The sequence below is a fragment of the Vigna unguiculata genome, chromosome 9 (genome assembly GCF_037176805.1).
Source record: "Vigna unguiculata cultivar grain cowpea cultivar isolate G323 ecotype 2 chromosome 9, ASM3717680v1, whole genome shotgun sequence".
Classification (NCBI taxonomy): domain Eukaryota; kingdom Viridiplantae; phylum Streptophyta; class Magnoliopsida; order Fabales; family Fabaceae; genus Vigna; species Vigna unguiculata.
This window is the reverse complement of record NC_140800.1, coordinates 2,486,564-2,506,079: the sequence shown is the minus strand read 5'-3', so window position 1 is coordinate 2,506,079 and position 19,516 is coordinate 2,486,564. Positions and strand designations below refer to the sequence as shown.

Sequence of the window (19,516 nt, the reverse complement as noted above, 5' to 3'; positions counted from 1 at the left end):
GTATAAACCACTTGCATTCTTACCCTTATTCTCTTATATTATCATTTTTTATAATCTTCAAATTTGTAACAACAACTTGTAAAACTTCTAGGTTTTTTCTAATTTCTCTATTGTAATGAACATCACAACTCTTACTTAGTATTGCATTATGTTTCGGGTATAAGAACTGAATACCTATCTAAAGCACTCACTAAATCTCTTCTTGTCACAAGTTATCCTTTTCTCGGTGTTCAGTCTTCTTTACTTTTATCCTATTCGGTTTTTCAGACGATCAGAGTACTTGTCAATCAGATTCCGATACTTAAGTCAGTTCAAGTTCGATCGGAGCTATGCAATTAATGTTGTAATAAATGCGAAGTAAAAGTCCTTACCAATTTACATTGGGCTCCTATTTTCTCATATGGGTATGTGATTAGGGTCTCTGATTAGGTTTTTCTTAGTCACGACCCAATTGTTTTTTAAACTTGATTACTGACATGTTTTACTTTAACTACATATTTTATCTTCTTGATCCGCCTGACTGACGTTGTTAAGCGTTCGTACTCTGATCGACCATGTTCTTGTGTCCAAGTAGTTGGATGAGAATGGCAAATCATGACCGACGTCGTCAGCGTTCACATTAAGAAGGATCTCAGTGTGATTTTCAATTACTTATTGCCAAGGCCGACCGACCATTGTGGGCGGTCTTCGGCCGCTTGTTCTCGGAGCCGTTCGGTTGTGGATTCCCTAAAATCACTCCGGAGAAATTGTCACATCAACAAAGTTCACAACTTTAGACCCCAACCGTTGGATAGTCCGCCTGTAATGGATGACCTTTGACCACTTATCCTTGGATGGAGTGTTGATAGGACCTGCAGTATACATTACTCAATATTCTTAATATTATCTTGTTTTTATTTTGAAAGAGAATTCTTATACTGAAAAAACAAGAATATGAGCATAAACAATATTTACTTTTTAAAAATAAAAAATAATTTCTGTCTTGTTCTTATTCTCATTTTTCTTATTTATTTTTATTTTAAATTATTAAAATACTTTTAATTTATTATTTAACCTAAAAAAATTATTTTTATTATTTTTTTTGTATGTTGTTCTATTTAACTTGAAGAACTCTTCTTTTATTACATAATTACGTTACAAGAACTATAAATTTTCATTACATCAAACTGAATCATTTTCAAAAAATATATTTGATTATTTTTACTTGTTTTTAGTTGTATTGTTTATTATTTTCTTTTCAGATGAATATATTTTACCATGAATTTCGAGTATTCAATTGTATCAACTCATTATTTATCAAGTAACATTAATCAATCATCTTTTTTTACTTCAAACAACTTTTTTTTTCATTTACATAATCTTTTTTCTATCAATGATTCAACTCATCCGATATATACAAAATTCACTAAAATCCTTAAAGTATTTTTAACCTTTGTTTATAATTATATAATTGTTATTTGATTATCTATTTTAAGATTTATATTATTGTAATTTCTTCTTTAATATTTATTGTTAAAAAAAAAGAAAATATGGTTTTTTTACATTGTATATTTAAGGTGATTTTCTGATTTAATAATGATAGTAGTGTAAAAAATTACTAATTTAAAAAAATGTTGAATCTAAATAATGTGCAGAGAATTTTCGAACACATGAAAATCACGTTATCCCACACACAGGTGGGCATATATATATATATATATATATATATATATATATATATATATATATATATATATTATAAATAAATTTCAATTAATATATGAGAAGAAAGTTAGTTATATTAATTTTCAAGATAGAAGTTGGTGCTAATTATGGTGATGGGTGTGGTGATTTGTAGTTGTGTACTATCAATTCAACATTTATTCCCTTTTAATGGCAACAAAAGTTTTTACCAAATATAACGAACTATATATTGTTGAGAAAAATATTATTGATTAAAGAATAATTTATAATTTAATTGTATAGATTTATATTTATATTTTTCTATTTATTTTTATGAAATTAAAGTTATTTAAAAAAATAATTTTATTTATATTTATATTTTATTATCTAATTTATTTGAATTTGTTTTTTAGAAAAAATATTTTTATTCGTCCAATATTTTTATGTAATTTTATTTGGATTATATTTTAAGATTAATTTTTCATTTGATTTTATCTTTTAAATAATGATATTTGAAATTAAAAAAAAATCCACATATATTAATGCATAGACATTCACAGATATAAAATAATCCCTGAATAATTTTCAGAAGGGATATATGATAATTAAATATGAAAATTTATAAACAAAACAGATAGTAAGCAGCTATTAGTCTCTATTTGTTAAAATTCCTAATAAAAGTAAGTACTTTCACTTTTTTTTTTTTACTATAAGCTGATGAAGGTGGACGTTTAAATAATACTTTTTTGTTTTTTGAAATCATTATTTTTTTTTTTTATATTTAAGTGAATCCATATGACATTAGTTCTAATATTTTGCCATTTTAACTTACATAAACATTTGGAAATATTATTTTTTGTCTATAAATACAATTTTTTATTCAGTAAAAAAAATATCATTTCGTATTAAGACTTTTATATATATATATATATATATATATATATATATATATATATTATTTTTATGGCTATCATTACTATTTTTCTTTGAAAGATCTTATTAATTCCATGCAAATTATTCACATTTTCTAACATTACATTAAAAATAAACCAAGCTTTCATGAGTGAAACTTATACTTAATTTATGTGCTACATAAGTCACTTGTCAAATTTTTTATTTTTTTATCACCAACAATAAAATATATATAAAATAATCGAATCCTTAAATTATACACACTTTAAAAAAAATTTAGACAAAATAAAATAAAAAGAAGAAAAATATCTAAAATTCTTCATAGAAAATAAAGATAGAACGACATATAAAGACTTTTACAAACAAAACACATCCAAAACTAAGAAAAATAAATAAAATAAAGCAAGAATAAGACATGTGTAAAAGAAAATAAATGAAATTGCTTATTGTCAAAAGACGACCCAATTTGGAACTATTTCTCTTTTTTATCTTAACCTTTGTTGTCATTGAAATCCATTTATTTTGTATTCTAAACAAAAAAATCTTTAGAATGTGTAACATGAGCCTTAATAACATATTATCTATGTTAACATTAAAATCAGGTGTACAAGGAGAGTCTCAATTGTCAAGAGACGATCCTATTTGGAACTATTTCTCTTTCTTATCTTAGTCTTTGTTATCATTGAAATCCATTTATTTTGTATTCTAAACAAAAAAATCTTTAGAATGTGTAACATGAGTCTTACTAACATATTATCTATGTTAACATTAAAATCAGGTGTACAAGAAAAGTCTATATTATGGTTGGTTGTTCTCAATCTATACTAGTATGCACCTAAGATAGTGAAGGTAAAAAAATCATGATTTCTGCTTGAGAGATAAGACACCCAACATGCTAATAAAGTTGTACAACTGTCACCTAAACTACATTTCAAATTCAATAACCAATTCCAACACTAACCAAAACCAAGAAAATCTATCTCTCAAAAGGGTCAAGACTAAGACTTAATGATTAAGCAAAGGTCTATAACATTGAACCCAAGAACAAGAAACACCCTAAAGATTTAATAATAAGACTCGACGTAAGCACCAATCGATATAAGCACCAATCGGAATATAAGAGTCTCACGCTAAAAACTTTATTAGTTATCCATATCTAAACCTTAACTTAAGATAAATCAAACACTTTCTCATCATCCTTCACCTTACTCCTAAAAATAATTTCATGATCCAAATAGTCCATACAATAACAACCCTTTTAATTCCATCAAATTTATTTTACTTATACTTTTCATTACTATTCTTCACCACATTTTATTTGTCCTAATTTCTTAACTTGTTTGTGGTAAAATATTAAGGTGGGGACACATTGCAATAAATATACAAATATTAAAGATAAAATATTTTTGTTTTTTAAATGATAGCAATATATAATAGAAAATATTATTTTATAAATTAAACCTCTTTAAAATATTTAAAATTAAAAACAATAATCAACATTTTCACCTTTAACTAGGAATCTTGGTAAATTATCTTTAGTAATCATGTTTTTTACAAAAACAGCCTATTATATACCAAAAATAAAATAAATTATTTTATTCATTGAATTATCTTTCAAGATAATGACAGTTAATGACCATTGAAAACTAATGTTTCAAGATAGTTGAGACATAGAAAAAGAACATCGGTATGGCGTATCCTAACAAAAAAGTATAACTTGAAAAGCAAATTTATGGTAAACTTCCAGTATCAAATCAGTTTATTCAAACTTTACATAAAAACATGAACTTTGAAGTGTATTTTATATAAAAATATATATTGAAATCCTACAATGACAGAAGATTGAAGATGATATAATAAAATAACGGAAAAAAATAACTTTTTTTTCAACAAAATTTAATTTCTCAGTTAGATTTAAAATGTTTATAATGTGTTCTTTCCGATTGAAGAGATACAGAGGTCCGTGGAAGAACTCTTACTATTCAAAAACAAAACTCTGATCCTACTACACATTTTATTATATGAATCACACAAGTGCATTCAACTTAAATTCAAGATTAACTCTTCACTACAAAATTTCTGTCATACCAAATTGCTTTTACTGTCCGCCAAACCAAATTATTAGAAATTCTGAGTTTTATTTCAATATCATATAATTATTTCTATTTGTGCTAATTATTTTTACATAATTTTTTTTATCTTAGAAGCCACAGAAAATACTATAAAAATTTGTTAGGAATATTAGCATTGCTATTCTTCCATAAATTAGTACCATAAAATCCAAATATCAAATTTACAAACTAAGACAATGAAACCTTACGTAAGACATTTGTAAGATGATGCTCTACCAGTCCTTCAGCAGCTCATTGGCAGCATCCAAGAAGCTAACCTTATTTTTCTTTGTAGTTGTAGGCACTGTTTCTGCATTGGAGGTTTCTGCTACCTTCTCTTCTCTAACACTAGGATTCACAGGTTGCTCAACTTTTTGGGTGCCAAGACTAGGAATCATGTCAAATAACATCGCCTGAAGGGGGTCAGCAGAAAAGTCTAATTTCTCTACCACCTCATTGTTGTGGTCATTGTACCTATCAGTCATTTCTATTTCATGATCATTGTCCTTCAAGTCCTTAAGCTTGTTGTCAACCTTATTTAGTTCAGAACTTTCCACTGTCCCAGCAACTTCGACATTTTTCTGTTCCTCATTCTCCTGGGGTTCTGAATGTTTCTCATAAAAGTCGAGACTTTCAAATGGTCTCTTGTCACGAGACTCACTTTCATCCGGTGATTCATATTCACATATTTTAGCAGGCTTTCTCACATTTTGTGGTCGTGTTCTTCGAGTTTGTTTGGCAGCTGGTTTTACATTTTTTATACCACTGCCAACAGGTCTTCCTCTTTTCCTTTTGATACCCTTCTCTTGGGATAAGAAGGCCGTACTGTCTTCGCATGCAACTTTTTCACTTCTTTGACGATTTCCCTTGTCAGAGAAAGATGTATTTTGGTCTTGTGTATTATCTCCACACAGATGAGCCTCTAACGCCAAGTCCTGTTCACTGAAACAGAGCTAAAAACCATCAAATGCTGAGGAAAATATTGATAGGAGAGAACTACTGAGGACGATTTCCTACATTTAACCACAGCCAATACCACCTATTTCGCATTTGTAGCCTGATTTACCATTTCAAACAGCAGAGGATATCATCATTAATATTCTTAGCAGAGGATACTAGAAAGCTGGAAGAAAATGTTTGAAATACGTAGTTTTTTCTCAAATACTAAATTATAGTTTTTATCAATCTACGGGCAGTTTTCAGCGGCAATGAAATGATTTTTCTGCACATGTAGGTGCTTTATAGTCTAACAATAATGTGGAACATAAGTTGGTTCAACTTTGATTGCGCAGCTCTTCAAGTGAATTTATCATTTTTTTCTTCTTTTTTGTTCTTTCCTCTTTCATTTAATTTCAAGATGAATACAATGATGTCTAAAGGAATTTGCAGCAGTTTTAGTTTGGACATTTTAGTCTAAAGGAATTTGAAGCTATTCTTGCAAATTATCATCAAATTTTGTACCTTTCAGTGAGCGAAGCAACTTATGATATGCGGTTTATTAAGTATGAAAATTGCAATCAGATTCCTTTTCCCTTCAATATAAAGAGAAAAAGTTTCATCGGAAAGAGAGAGGGAAATTATAACTAGCAGTAGGAAAAGGTATTCTTCAGTACGGTTTTACCTAGGAGAAAAACAATCAAGAATGAAGTAAAATTGTCCAATCTCTTTGCAGAGGAGAAGCTATAAATATAATCCTATCTAACATATAATCCTATCTAACTGGAAATCTAAAGGCAAAGTGATGATGACATTAAAACTGTAATCAGCTAGGTTTAGTTGAGAATAAAACAAATACCAAAGCAAATCATACCTCAAATTCAATCTCCAGGTTATAAAATAAATGAGCAAGTAATCTAATTGAATTAGCATAATATAAATATAAATCTCAGCATTCCTAACCATTCCTGCCCCGCAAGCCATCCACACTCAAAAACACTAGTGCAAATGCCCCAAGAACATGGCAGAACACCATAGTTACAGGTTACAGCACTCGGAGGAACATTATTATATCAATATTAAAGCAATTGGATTCACAAAACGTTCGAAATTGACATCCCCCACAAGTCACAGATCTAAAATGCTGCTTTTGCATAAACTTACCAATCTGCAGCAGTTGTCTCTTCTATTCCCCAGGGCTTCAAACTGTAAGAGTCTTCTGGTAATCTTTTATTACTGTCTGAACAATCTTCCAGCCACTGGGAATTAACTATATACAACCTCTTGCTTTGGAGAATTTTTCTTTCCACTGAAGTGAAACTGCATAGCCAAAATTATGTTAGAAAATCTGAATATCTGATGATATTATTATTTTTTATATCTTCAATATTTTAAGGGTATCCTGGATGATTTGTTAGAATTTATGCTTCTTTTAAATTTGATATGGTTCCTTGTTTAATTAAGATCTTTGTAATTATATAGGCCTGTTGTATCTTATAAATAAGGATATCATCTTCTATATTTATTTATTGCATTAAATCTATATAAAACAGATTCTATTGTGTAGTCAAGACGCATGGCTTCCGGCATCTCTTGCACTTTTCCTCTATCAAAGAAAGTCTTACCAACACCATTTTACACAGAATGTCAAATTTATGCATGTTGTTTTTGGTCCTTTTCCTCCTCATGTTTTGGTTTTACCTGTTTTAATACAATCTTACTCCATTCTCCGTGTAGGACAAGCTCACTGCAAAACCTTTCAAGTGCCTTCTAGTTGGGGTACTCCAGTAAAAGTAACGTTCACTTGATTTAGGCCATCACCTAGTAACCTAGGTATATTATACTCTTCCAATAAATATTTTAGTGCTGACGAGGACACAACATTCAGGGCAGCCTTGTATTGAAGGACGTTCTCCACTCTTTAAGAATCACCACCTTCATTCGTTCTATGCTTTGGTTCTTTCCAAATTTGGATTTGAACCTAACTCGGGGCCAAAATCTAGTTCGAGAGATGAGGGTTGTCACTTATATAATATGTTGTGATCATATCAGTCAGTATGAGATCTAAAACACACTACTTAAGCCAACCTCAACCTTGCACGACTAAACATGAGTGAGTGGTCTAATAACAACTGACTAGAGATGGTCCTATACCCTTAACAACAATTTCTATAATAACTACGATATCATTTTAAAATTTAGGTCTGGATCTAACTCAACCCCAAAAGCTAGCTTTAAGAGGTGAAGGTTGCCTTATACATGATATATATATATTGACCATATCACTAGTAGATATGGCATTTCCAACAAATTACCGCATTTTGTTAATGAAGAAGGTACTCAAACCTAATCTTGTTTATGAATTTCTTATGATCAAGTTTTTCACAGCACCACACTTTTGTTTTGAGAGCTCTTTGTTTAAACTCACAGGGGATGTGATCTTCTACAAGCTGTTATCAACTAACGAGAAATGAGACATCCACTCTAAAATAAATATGAAAAACATGAAAAAAAAAATGAAAAAAGACTAGAAACTGAGAAACTAAAACTATCCTGTCATTAACAAATTGTACTGCATAAGTAGTTGATCATGCTCACTTAACAAGTTAAAAATAGACAGAGCACTTACCTACTCAGTATTTGTTCAAATTCAGTTCGACATCCTGGCACAAGAAAGGCCACTAAATGGGTTGCACAAGTAAGATTAGAGGTAACTTTTCCACCACCCATGAGAACTTCAAGCTTGAATCTCCTCAAAGCAACTTGTAATATATAATGCCAATCTCCTTTCCTATATGAAGATATTTAATAATGAAGCTAAGGAACACACTACGTGAAAATAATGATTAAAATCAAAATCCTGAAATCTCATTTTAACTGCTGAAGGTATAAAATATATTTGATTTAACATAATATCTTACATAGGTATTGCAGTGTGGAAATAAATTGAACATCCACAAAAGAAAGACCACTTATCCTTTGGGCAGTATTTTTTCCTGTAATGATCGACAGTGCTGACATCTTCAGACTTACTAATATTGCTCAAGAGCTGCAAAAGTTTATATAAACGAAAATTAACCTAAAATACCGAGGTACAATCTAACTTGACTTTGCTAAATATTAAGGAAAAAGATAAACACATCACATGACACACATCAATCAAGCAGTTATTAGTTACAATGTACACAACCCATTAAATGGCAAAGGTCTACACAAACAAAAAAAGTTATCACTTGGCCTTATCAAAGCGAATGCAACAATCTAAGAGAAAAATACATTAACTAAAACTTGACTAATTGAAAATCATACCCCTATTTTCACATTAATATCGTGGTTTTGTTTCCTTCACATTTCAACATTGGAATTTAATAGTAAAAAAATTGACCACATAGAAACTAGCTGGAGAAAATGCTATTACCTGCTTGATGTCTTCAAGATCTAGGTCCAAGTAGAAAGAATCTGAGAACTCATCAATTTCTTCTCGGAACTTCTTCTTTGTCAGTTCAGATAGGAAAAGGAAGTACCTTTCGATTGAAACATTGAAAGCAACATATAGCGTGATAAGCTTTTACAGGATGTAAATAAGTTTATATTTAGTCATAACTCACTTAGGCTGTAAGCAGACAAGCTTTTTTTGTTCATAACAGTCTAGTACCCAAGAATAATGAATAATATCACCATGACGCTTTGCTGCTTCAAATTTAAAGCCTACAGTACATGCAACTGTCTTTTATTAGAACTTCAGCCAACAAATTTGATCTTCTCATGCAAATGCAATTACAGAGAGAGAGAGAGAGAGAACCCTTGCTGCCTGCGGCAACACAATGTGTGACTGAGTTGTTCAAATTCATTGAAAAAGTTCCCCCACTCTCAGCAATTATTTTGTGCAAGGACTCAAGAGAATGCGATGGAGGCACATTAGCAAAGTCTACACATGTCAAGGTAAACTATATTGCACTGTCAACCTCCAGGAAAATTATGAGGAAGGAGGGGTAAAGCAAGCAACATATAATATCTTTGTAATGGAAAGAATTGTTTTCCCTATTCTCTAGCAACAAAAGGCCATTTTATTAAGAGGAGAGGAAAATAAACGTAGCAAAATTCGGATGCAGCTCATGTACATGCGTACAATAAAATAGGCTAGTTGTACAATGTCATAAACGACAATGCACCACCTTTAACACAAGGAAATAACAATAAAGGAAGAATTTTAAAACAAAACATATATAGAAAATAGAAGTCAATTAGTGGACAGCTGATTAGTAGCTAGAGCAAAATTCACCAGGATACAGAACATCATATTTGAAAATATTAAGGAGCCCCCCTTAACGCTGGAAATATCAGTTTGAATTAAATGAGAAGGAACAATGGACATGTTTCTCTTTTCTCCCCTAGTGGAGGATTTCGTTCTTTTTGGTTTACTGTCCTGTTTGCTGCCATATTCTGTATCCCTCTGTGTGGTACCATTGCTAGAATGCACTAGTTCTATAAAAGCTGTAGAGGGAGAAAAGGAAAGCAGTCAATCTTACAGCAACATCAAATCCATCATCAATACCACAACAATCCCATGTTGCAAATCCCTTACATTGAACGTCAAGGCATTCGTTCCAAGCTTTGTCATATCTCACCCTGTCAATCCTAGGAAATCTCAGGCTGTAAGGTGCAGCAAATACCTGTAAATAAAATCATTCAGATTAAAACTGTGCAATTCACAGGACATGCAAAGCTATGTAGACTGTAGTCCTTCCACTTTTAGATAGACACACTGCATTTGCGAGGACATACCTCAGATTCTATAGTTCGGATATCACTGGTAATAGACAGAATAATTGATCTGCATTAAGAAAAGGGTAAATATTGATATCATTGAATATAATACAAGTGAAATATGGCTTAACAAGTTCATAATTAAGGTGGAATGGAGATACTTACTTCTCAGGGCTATCAACCCACACATCAGGTCTTTCTTTTGAATGATTAGTTACTTGATAAAAACTTGGTGGCCTCTTCTTTGGATATTCATACTTTCTGACAGAAAGAGGCAGAGAAGTTGAAGATATTTGATACACTATAGTATAACATTTAACTTTTTAGCTTCATCATCAAACATGCAAATAATTTAAATACACAAGGAAAAACAACATGAGTTATTACGGCATTAAAGAAATTAACCTGAAAATATAACTTACCTGAAGTACGGTTTTAATTTGGTTACTACAACGTCAAGCTCCTCATCAGAGAGTCCAGTGCCAACTCTGCAAAAGGATATAAACCTGCAATATAAATAAGAACCTCATAATGGATCTCTGTACACACAGTAATGTATAGAAGTTAAACAAGCTAATAAAAAGTGCACTTGTCTATTGATTATGAATCTTAACGATACAAATTTGATTTTCGATTTGGAAGATGGGTCATCCCATTCATATTTTGTATCCTGATTCAACTATCATGAAGCTCAACATCACAATGAAGATGAACATACAATGAATGGACTGCAATTACACTATTAAGTTCATGCATCCCTACCAGGTTTTGAGAATGGAAACAAGAGCAATAGAGAAGGAAGGATTAGCATAAGAGAGTTGGCACAAGGGAAAATTGAAAAAGTGAAGTAGGCAATAATGATGGTGGTTGTTGGAGGTGGAGCAATGGTGGGTCTGTGTTGCCAGAATGATGGTTGTCCACATTTTTTAGGTTATGTGCTATTTAGTTGGATGGGGGCAAAAGGAGGAGGAAGAAACTAAGAGTTGCAACATGGGACTAAATATTTTCACTTCTAAATGAAATGTGACAAAAGTCATAACTTCACATATTTATAAGAACCAAAATCATAAAAAGTCCCAAACACGTTTATACCGCTTAGGTTGTGCATTTGGAGATGGACGTTCTGCAAGGCCAACCAAGAATTGAGCAACCTGGAAAGAAAATAAGAATGCTGTTACAAGCTAATTTGAAGAACAATGAAATAAATTGTTAAACATAGGCCCAATACGGTGGAAAAATAACCAAACCTGTCCTCCACGTCGTCCAGAACCATAGTAGCCACCTAGAAATAGCAAAAGCAACAAAGTAAAAACAACCATGTTATACACTATACTTTAGAATGTACAAATTTAAGAACCCAAATCAAATACCTATGATAAGTACATCCAAATCAGAGCCAGCTTGAATGTATTCAGGCTTCAATTTTAACCACTTCCCACTACGATCACTAGGTTCCCATTTAGAGCTGCGGTCCTTTAAAACAATTCCCTCATCTCTAAAGAAAGAAAAAAAAAAGTGTTAGTGTGCATGATACAGTAAGACCTAATGGTACGGTAATGTAAAGTGGAACAAGATTAGAGGATCACAGCCATTGAAACAATGTAATTCTACAAAGGTTTAATTAAGTTTTAAGTCTTTCATGAACTTGAGTATTTTCAAGTGAGTCTTTATTAAAGTTTTTTGGTTTATTGGGTACTCAAAATTCTTATATTTTTCAATTGAGTCCTTATTCATTTGATTTTTCCATTAGTCATGTGACGTGACTACTATCTTGTCTTGTCATCATGCATTGTCCACGTGTTAAGAAATGTGAAGTTTTATAGTTAATATAAAACGATATTACAATTGATGTAAAACAACAAATAACATCTATTACTTTCATTAAAACATGTTGAATAATATCAAACAATATCTAATAGATAACAAGAGACTATGGCCGTCACCTACATCAATAATGGTGATAGCAACACTCCCTTGGTCGCTATAGGTGATGACATGTAAGTTATCGGAAAACAAGACAATCTTGTTATCCAACATGTTTTAAAGCAACAAAATTCACCTATCATTTTATATTAACCACAAAACCTATTTCTCAATACATGGAAACAAGAAAGACAACGAAGCAAGATATTAAATAGTAGGGACTTAGTTTAAAAAATTTGAATACTTAATAGATCATAAAAATTTAATTCGTACCCAAGAGAAAATACCTAAATTTAGATTACTGCTTCAAATATCGCCATATAGCTTGTTCGAAAAAATTAACAACAATAAATCAAGTTTTTCACTAACCTATTTTCAATGGTTTCCTTGAAAAACCTCTCAACTTCATCAACATTATGAGCAATAAATGACCAACAAGGTTCACCTGTATAACAGCACAAATACCACATATATTATATCATACATGATGTCGTAACTCATTGATTCAATAAATAAATCAGGTGAAAATTAATAAATGAGGATATTGAAAATAAAAAATAGTATCAAAGACATGTGAATTGCCACTAGAAATGTTGATGCCATCGTGACAATTGGATTGAAGTGAAAGGCTGTAGGGAAATTCCCCAAAAGCACACAAGACAAGACAAATTGTTTGTGAGAACAATCTTACCTGAAGTAAGATGACTGTTGATACCAGCATTAGGTACCAAAATTTCCAATCGTCCCTTCATTGGCCTAACAACTTTACATAATATCTCATGTCTTTCCTTCAAAGATTGGTGAATCACACTAGTATCTCCAAAATAAAGGATATCAAACGCAACATCTAGCCACCTCAAGTCAAGGCACATCATATATAATTTTTTTATTGCGTTATAAAATATTCATCACCTATGGATATGCATTCTTCCATTGAAACCAAAACCAGATCAATTTCGTGAGAGGAATTAATGGTTGAAAGATTCAGATACAAGGATACAGCATAACTGCATCAAGAAAAGATCATGAAAAGATTAAAATTGAACTTGATAGTTTCTCATTAAAAAAAAAAATACAAAATAGATAACCTGTCTGTCACTATCAAGTCCATCTCTTGCTGCCTTGGCTGCCAATAACAGAAAAACATTAAATGGTAGTGTTACATAAAATTAACGATTTATGCTTTGTTTGGACAAAGAGAGAAATAGAAAAGAAAGAAGTAGGGTAGAAAAAAGTACAAGCACAGGAAAAATGAGAAGAAAATGAATATATTTTTAAGGTGTTTAGATTCAAGAGAGAGAAGTTGAGTTTTCTCTCCATTGATTAGGTTGGATAATAGAGTGGAGAAAGAAAATAAGTTTTCTTTATAAAGACATAATTGCCCTGGATATATAAAGATTTTTAAGAGATTGGAAAAAGATTGAAGGCTATAATTGTAATTTTAGGAGGGCCACACAATTTTTATGCCTCTTTCTTCATTTTCTTCCCATCATGGAAGAGATTTTTCTTTTGTTGAGATGGGTCCCAAATTTTATTTTCTATCATCTCTAATGTCTCAACCAAACAGCATAAAATCACTTATTCTCTCTCACTTTTCAATTTCTTTTGAAACAAACAAAGGTTTGTGGTGGTGATCAAGCTATATTAAAGTACATGCCTATTTCCTGATTTGAGCCAAACTCAGCAAAGCGTTTTAAGGATGTGTCCCACACCAACATTTCACCATCAAGGATACACCTATCTACAAGAATATTTTGCATTATGATTTCTGACATTGCATGTGCATATTCAGAATGATCAATAAAGTTCCTGCAAAGATAACAAAGTAAATAACAACTGCATTGTATCAGAACTTGTCATAGTAAATATCTATCTTGATAAAAATAATCAACAAGAAATAAATCCCATAATTATAAGATTTTCGGAAATGCCACAGCAAATGGAAAACACAAGAAAAAAAGAGAAACTCATACTGTGTTACATTAAGCTTTTTCAGCAATATAAAATTATTGGATAAATAAAACATTTCATCGAGCAATCATCTGGTTTCAAGGTCAGAAATAGCATACATACAGGGAAGGTTGGATGAAAACAAGAATTCCCTGAGGTGAAACGGCGACAGTACACAGGGTGAAGTATAAAAAATAATAAAAATATAAAATACATTGAATGCAAAGCATATTTATGCACCTGCCTTGAGAAAAAATGTATCTCAGTTCCATTTTTATGAATTTGAATTCGGTCGCCATCAAATTTGCATTCAACAACCACTTCCTTCCCATGAAGCTAAATAAAAGCAGAGTACAAAAATGAAGAGTAATAAGTACCAAACTAATAAATTCACTATGCATGAATTGTTCTACAATGTGAGCCACTGAGACATAGAGTCTAAGGGACATTGCGGCCACAGAAATTTGGGTGTTATGGTGTGTTCAAGTCTCACATCAAGTAGTATGGAACGATTAGGGTTTTTAAGTGTTTAGTTCTCCCCCTCAACAACTAGCTTTTAAAGGTGAATTTCACAACTCCTTAGTTGTTTATGAGATCCAAAACACTGTAATATAGTCTCCATGTCATGTAGTCATGGAAAGGGATAAGAATGACAAGTGATTTGGTAAAAACATAAGTGACTGATAAAAAGGGTTAGCAAAGCAAACCTTCTTCCATGCTTCAGTTGCATTAGCAACTCTCTTAGCTAATTGGGGGCGCACAGCTTTCCCAACTTCAATATCCTACAGAAGAAAAGAAGATCTAAGAATGATTATATAAAGCATATTAACAAGCAATAAGCAGATAGGAATGTTCATGTATATTTCAATCTTTATTTTAGAATGAAATACTTCAGAACTTCTCTAATTAGAAATGACTCAACAAATTCTCCCAGCCTCATGAATTTATATTGAAAATATTACAAAACCAAATCCCATACTTTAGGGAAAAGGGACTGACACCTATTTACAACAAAAACATACACTATTTCCTATTCTAAGTATAAAATAGACCAAATAATTCTCGTATCAAACCACACCCTCAAGCTAAAGCTTGTTTATGTCATGCAACAAGCTTGTTTCATGTGCATGTTACTCATGGGCCTTGGAGAGACAGCGAAAATATATGCTAGTTAATAGTTGAAATTGATAGAGGTCAGGTCGCAAGGCATATTTAGGCCCCAAGTTCAAAAAATAACGAAGTGACTAATTACCATCATTGAAGGCTATACAGATTTCAAACTATTTTTCTAAATCACAACTAACCTGCCGCTTATGCCGCTGATTCCGATCCCTTAGCTTTTCACATACTAATTTTAAGTCACAGGTAACATTAAACAAGTCTTCTGCATCAGGATGGAACTCATGAAAAATGCTTTTTTCACTAATTCCCAGCTTTAGATCTGCAACAAAATTTAGTTACAGGCTCAAAGCAAATTTTAAGATATTAAATAAATTTGTTTACTGGTATAAATGAAAAACACCTTTCAGGATTATCATGATAATCCACTTCATTTCCTGTGCATTTGTCTTTTGGATAAGGGTAGAAAGAACCAAAATTTTCTCAGCCCTGTAGAAATGATGGCGCCATTAAGAATCATGCTAACAAAAGAGAGGATAGGGAATGCTGGACCCAAATGTTAAGAACATTAGAATAATCTAGCATCACCAGTTCTATGTAAAAAATGTAAAACATAATAGCAACGTATTAGATAAGCATGTAGGAAGATAAGGTCTTCTGGTTCAATCTACAACAAAGTATTTTTCATGTTTTGTACGCCAACAATATAAAAGATTTACAAGACAGAGAAGTTCCTAAAAGTGTAAACAATATTACTCAATCCCAACAATAGGCCATTAAGAACCTTACATATACTCCCTCAGAATCTGGTACAAACACATATACTCCTTCGGAATCAGCAAATAGCATTGACTTCGTAACTCAAATTCTGACATCTAAAGAGACCAAGAGCACAGTAACCAAAGCCGTTAGCAAATTAATCAATTATTGTGTGCCTTTTTCTACCATTCACCCCTTTCTCTAGGAGACAGAGTAGATTTTTCTTAGCTCCATCATTTTTATAATGTTATTTTCATTTTTTAATGGTTGGCCAAGGAGGCATGGGTGGCCCAAGCATAAGACTGTAAAGCTCTTCGCTTGAAGCCTCCAAAGGTTTCACTAATTAATTATTAATATTTATTTACTCACAAAAAGAAATTACTGATTAGTGATGGGTAACAATAAGAGTAAGAGTCCTCCTAAATAATAGGCCCCTCGTATAAGTATGACACATTCTCTCTACTAACAATTAATCTCCTTTATCTCATAAGTTGACTTTTCTTATCCTAATAATCCCAATTAGAATACACATACTCCATTGTTGATCTTAGAAGGTGAATTTTAAGTCCAATTCAACCTCATAAAATCGTCTTGTTAAACTGAAATGTACACCTCACTTATATATTATTGACCATATATTAAACTTAACTCAAACTCAACATGATGTAACACATTTTTAATGTCTAGCTGATAAAGAGGCCAATGACAAATTACAATCATGGCAAGGAAGACATGAACAATAGTATTCTTGACCACAAGAGAAAAGTATCCCTGTAATCAATACCATATATCTAAGCGTAGCCTTTTGCTAGTAATAAAGCTGTAAATAGGTCAACCTCACCATTAAGATATAATTCAATAGCATATACCCTTTGCAATCAACCACCTTCCACACAAGTGGAAGGGGAACCAACTCTCATTTACCATTATGTTGAAGACTCTGCATTTTAACAATCTGGATTGTCGCTATTTAGGGTGATTGAGTGCTTACTTGAACATATTTGGGAATAGTAAGAATAGATAAAGAAGAAACAAAAAAAGCATGAAGGTGATGAAAGATGATAACCCAAAAAATTATACATAGGAGAAGGATTTTGAGTAGATTGAATATATTTCCTAAGAACAATGGGTCAAGCAGTGATTTCATAATGAGGAGAATTTGTCACATGGGAGATTGATGAAGAAAGACATGTATCTCTATTGATTGAGATAAGGTCATTGAAAGACATGGCACCAAATATGATTGGGCTTGGCTGCTAGATTTTAGCCAAAGATATTTAGGATACTCCTCATCAGAAAATTTTGCTTGAGAACTCTTAGAATTAAATAAGTGTTGCCTGGTCACAAAAGTCGTGCAAAGAATAACGTTTTTTTAATATGCTCATCCTTTTACAGTGTGAACACTAAGGGCAACCACTTCTACCACTATGGATTCAACAACCTCCTCTTCCTTGAGTAAATACAATTGTTGAAGATTCAAAAGGTTCAGACGAACTCCCACTATTTTTCAGCATTGAACACGAAGACGATTCTTCACAAGTTTTACGACACACAATAATATAAAATACATATATTTATTTAACAAAACAAGTGCATTAGTTAATTTTAGCGTATAAGTGAAGTACAATCCAGTTTACCTTCTTATTTTTTTCTTTTGTGTTAATGGAGAAATTAATCCAATCCGAGTCTTAATCAAGCACTTACTAAATAAGTACTCGTCACATAAGCATATATGCATAAGTTTTTTGTAATCAAATATGAAATAGAACTAAAATATTATCACATGAGTTGTAAATCCCTTTCATAAGCTTATTGAAAAATGCTGAATACAGCTCATGGACATATAGTTATTTCTCGAATAAGACTCGTGTCATAAGATAAGTCCGAATAAACTCCCAATAAGCTTTTCAAATAGGAACCTTAGTCTTTCTCCTACGCCAAGGCCCTTTCGACATGTTTAAGAACAATCCAAATGCCACTCATTGTTGGATAACCAGGCCAACTATTAAGCTATACCACAGAATTTTCACAAACCTCAATTCCCCTAATAACAAGGAGAGTTTGCCACATCAACTTCAAAGTTCATTCAATTTTTTTCTCAAAATTTCCCACTATCAGAACTTACGCAACCTCGCGTAGCACCTAGGAATGCTACACACGACAATCACATGCGAAACTTCAATGTAAACAACAACAACAACAAATCACACCTGTTTTCACCGGAAGCCAACCGGTCAAGCAACTCATTCAACTCCTTTATCGTCAACCCTCCCGAAGCGGTCCCTTGCCTGCTGTGAAGCACCTGGGTCAAAACCAACAACATTTCACTTCTCACCTGACCGCAGCATTACAGAACCCTAAAACAGACAAAACGGCGCCGTGCACTGACCTCGGCGGCGACGAGGGCGAAATTTCCGGCTGTAGCGCCGGTGGCGGCGCCACCCTTACGCCAGTTGATGAGTCGGAGGGCATCGGGGGAGTCACGGGAGATGCCGAGGGCGTCGATGAGAGAGGTGGCGAGAACGGACTCCTTGAGGCCGTAGGAGCCACGCTCGCGATCGAGGTTGGGGAGAATGAGGCGAATGGCAGGGAAGAAGTTGCGGTCAATGCAGAAGGCGTCGAGGAACTTGCGGAACTTGGAGCGCTTCTTCGCCGCCGACTTGCTCCGCTGCGTCCACGTGAAGAGGCTGCACAACACGCTGAATTTGGTTTGCTCCGTCGCCATTTGAATTTTGAACTTTGAGGAAGCAAATGAGGTTTAGACTAACCGCCAAAGCCCCGTAAATGATCTATATTTGTGTTGAGTTAAATATTTTTTGAAGTTATAAGACTGAAAGTGAAACACATATATCTAACAAGATTAAGCGCGACTTGCTGAATACGCATGTTTGTTTTTATGTTGTTTGTTTATTTTTTTACGTTGTTTGTTTGTTTTTACTTGTTTGTTTTAGTTAGTTATTTTTAATATTCAGCTAAAAATAAATAAAATGAAAATTTGTTTTTTTTTTCCCAAAAGGTAAATTCCAATTAACTGGCTTCAATAAATATTAAATAGCACATATATTCTTTTCTATTTTTTATGCATTTCTGTCATTCGTAAATACATATTTATCTCTTACTCTTTTTTTTTTATAATGACATCTCTGCCTTTAATTTGTCTTTTCGGAACACAATCAAAATGATAACTACAGGATAATATAATATGAATTTTCAAATATACAGAGGTGTAGGAAGAAGTTATGGAGGTGCGGAAAGAATCAGGTTGTGTGAGATCGTACAAACCTCAAATGTCCATATGTTGCACAAACCTCAAGAACTAATAAATTGCTAAATTGAGACCAACACATTGGTAATGTTGTCCATTCACATTATATGAA

At 32.4% G+C, this 19,516-nt stretch overlaps 1 protein-coding gene across 2 annotated transcripts; it reads right to left on the bottom strand.

Annotated features, from left to right (window-relative positions):
- Window positions 1-4,791: 4,791 nt before the first annotated feature.
- ATLIG4 (DNA ligase IV) lies at window positions 4,792-18,945 on the bottom strand. 2 transcript variants are annotated; one of them, XM_085666812.1, is made up of 26 exons: window positions 18,529-18,945; window positions 18,350-18,441; window positions 15,784-15,869; window positions 15,566-15,702; window positions 14,969-15,043; window positions 14,506-14,597; window positions 13,969-14,120; window positions 13,400-13,437; window positions 13,312-13,318; window positions 13,003-13,158; window positions 12,681-12,756; window positions 11,759-11,883; window positions 11,636-11,670; window positions 11,481-11,539; window positions 10,811-10,894; window positions 10,554-10,649; window positions 10,407-10,455; window positions 10,207-10,294; window positions 9,912-10,115; window positions 9,424-9,549; window positions 9,230-9,329; window positions 9,040-9,145; window positions 8,543-8,670; window positions 8,251-8,412; window positions 6,786-6,941; window positions 4,792-5,627 (listed from the first exon to the last, which is right to left on the bottom strand). In XM_085666812.1, the coding sequence occupies exons 1-26, from the start codon at window positions 18,862-18,864 to the stop codon at window positions 4,919-4,921; spliced, it is 3,474 nt and encodes a 1,157-aa protein (XP_085522938.1). In that variant the 5' UTR covers window positions 18,865-18,945; the 3' UTR covers window positions 4,792-4,918. The 2 variants fall into 2 exon arrangements, with proteins under 2 accessions (XP_085522938.1, XP_085522940.1); XM_085666814.1 differs by lacking the exons at window positions 13,312-13,318; window positions 13,400-13,437 and having other exon boundaries at window positions 14,047-14,120; window positions 18,529-18,944.
- Between the last annotated feature and the right edge of the window lie 571 nt (window positions 18,946-19,516).

Excerpts from the sequence above, each read along its gene's own strand:
- ATLIG4 (XM_085666812.1), bottom strand. The coding sequence starts at position 18,864 with ATGGCGACGGAGCAAACCAAATTCAGCGTGTTGTGCAGCCTCTTCACG. Across the intron at positions 14,121-14,505 it reads GAGATACATTTTTTCTCAAG|GAACTTTATTGATCATTCTG; the intron begins GCAGGTGCATAA and ends TTATCTTTGCAG. Across the intron at positions 8,413-8,542 it reads TTCCACACTGCAATACCTAT|GAAAGGAGATTGGCATTATA; the intron begins GTAAGATATTAT and ends ATCTTCATATAG.